Below are 2,132 nucleotides of genomic sequence, written 5' to 3'. Positions count from 1 at the left end.
GGGGGACGGTGTAGAGGGAGCTTTACTCTGTATCTAACCCCGTGCTGTACCTGTCCTGGGAGTGTTTGATGGGGGACAGTGTAGAGGGAGCTTTACTCTGTATCTAACCCTGTGCTGTACCTGTCCTGGGAGTGTTTGATGGGGGCAATGTAGAGGGAGCTTTACTCTGTATCTAACCCCGTGCTGTACTTGTCCTGGGAGTGTTTGATGGGGGATAGTGTAGAGGGAGCTTTACTCTGTATCTAACCCCGTGCTGTACCTGTTCGGGGAGTGTTTGATGGGGGACGGTGTAGAGGGAGTTTTACTCTGTATCTAACCCCGTGCTGTACCTGTCCTGGGAGTGTTTGATGGGGGACAGTGTAGAGGGAGCTTTACTCTGTATCTAAACCCGTGCTGTACCTGTCCTGGGAGCGTTTGATGGGGACAATGTAGAGGGAGCTTTACTCTGTATCTAACCCCGTGCTGTACCTGTCCTGGGAGTGTTTGATGGGGGACAGTGTAGAGGGAGCTTTACTCTGTATCTAACCCCATGCTGTTCCTGTCCTGGGAGTGTTTGATGGGGGATAGTGTAGAGGGAGCTTTACTCTGTATCTAACCCCGTGCTGTTCCTGTCCTGGGAGTGTTTGATGGGGGATAGTGTAGAGGGAGCTTTACTCTGTATCTAACCCCGTGCTGTACCTGTCCTGGGAGTGTTTGATGGGGGACAGTGTAGAGGGAGCTTTACTCTGTATCTAACCCCGTGCAGTACCTGTCCTGGGAGTGTTTGATGGGGGACAGTGAAGAGGGAGCTTTACTCTGTATCTAACCCCGTGCTGTACCTGTCCTGGGAGTGTTTGATGGGGACAGTGTAGAGGGAGCTTTACTCTGTATCTAACCCCGTGCTGTACCTGTCCTGGGAGTGTTTGATGGGGGACAGTGTAGAGGGAGCTTTACTCTGTATCTAACCCCGTGCTGTACCTGTCCTGGGAGTGTTTGATGGGGGACAGTGTAGAGGGAGCTTTACTCTGTATCTAACCCCGTGCTGTACCTGTCCTGGGAGTGTTTGTTAGGGGGACAGTGTAGAGGGGGCATTACTTGTTTGACCTGCGACCTTTGGCCTGCGGGTGATCACACCTACCTGGGCTACGTGCACGAACTTTGTGATGACCTCTGCCCTCTGTTGAGGCGTGTGCATGCTCAGAACCATCATCTGGACCCACTGGGAGACACTGTTGAATAGGCTGATGAATCGCTCCAGGATGGGGTTGTCCTTGGTGCATCCATGTTTTGCAAAGCTTTGGTAGTCCCGGAACTGCTCGGGAAAGGAGCGGGAAAGCGTCAGAGCGAGCCGGCGGGATTGGGGGGGAGGGGGACAAATATCTCCCGAGTGAACCCCCCCTCGGCAAACCCTCGCTCACTCTCCAACACCCCACTCCTCCCAGTTCCCCTTTCCAACTAAGCTGGCGCCCATGTCAACACTGCGGCTCTGGAGCTCCGCCGAGTGGCTGGAGGGCGTCACTGCCGTGGTCCTATTTTACAGGCTGAAGTCCCAACCGTGGTTCCCCCCTTTTTGGCTCCCTCTGGCTTGTGTCCGTTTCCGGTGCTGGGGGGAGGGGGGCACGTGGAGGGAGGGGCGCGGGGGAAAGGTGCGGCGAATTCCCGAATGTTGGGTGATGAAGGGGGAGTGGCAGAGCTCGCGAGAATGCACACCCCCCCTCCCCATGCACCCCCCGCTCCCAATGCACCCCCCCCCATGTAACTTTGAGCACGTCCTCTCGTGGGATCTTGCTGTGCGTGCCCTTTCATGGGATCTTGCTGTGCGCCTGCCCCCTTGGCTGCAGCCGCCCCCCCCCCCCACCCCGCCCATCCCCACACTCGCTGTGTCTCGGAGGGGGTAAAGGTATAAAGGCCACCATCAAGCTCGCCAGCGCTCCCTGGCACGGGGGGTAATGGATAACAGAGAGGGCGAGAGGGGCCGAATGGTCTCCGTGGCCTCAAATCCTGAGTCCGCAACGGAAGACGGGGTCCGGGATTCTCCGGCCAATCCTACCCTGCTCCGTCCGTCTCAGTTGCCTTGAGGTGTTCTCTTCAACTATGTCGGGGGAATCCCTCCCCACACACTCATCCCGCTCCCCCCCCCCCGACCCCCTCCA

The 2,132-nt window shown here is 57.2% G+C and overlaps 1 protein-coding gene across 1 annotated transcript in view; it reads right to left on the bottom strand.

Moving 5' to 3' along the window:
- Positions 1-1,117: 1,117 nt before the first annotated feature.
- Positions 1,118-2,132, bottom strand: part of LOC144491019 (RAS guanyl-releasing protein 2-like) — a gene marked incomplete at its 3' end in the record, with an annotated part of 15,807 nt that continues 14,792 nt past the window's right edge. Inside the window, exon 6 of the mRNA XM_078208699.1 lies at positions 1,118-1,291. Coding sequence (XP_078064825.1) covers positions 1,118-1,291 — 174 coding nt within the window. The remainder of the gene's footprint in view (positions 1,292-2,132) is intronic.

This window comes from Mustelus asterias, unplaced genomic scaffold, assembly GCF_964213995.1.
Source record: "Mustelus asterias unplaced genomic scaffold, sMusAst1.hap1.1 HAP1_SCAFFOLD_4233, whole genome shotgun sequence".
NCBI lineage: Eukaryota > Metazoa > Chordata > Chondrichthyes > Carcharhiniformes > Triakidae > Mustelus > Mustelus asterias.
Note: the sequence above shows the minus strand (reverse complement) of the source record. Positions and strands in the feature narration are given on the sequence as shown.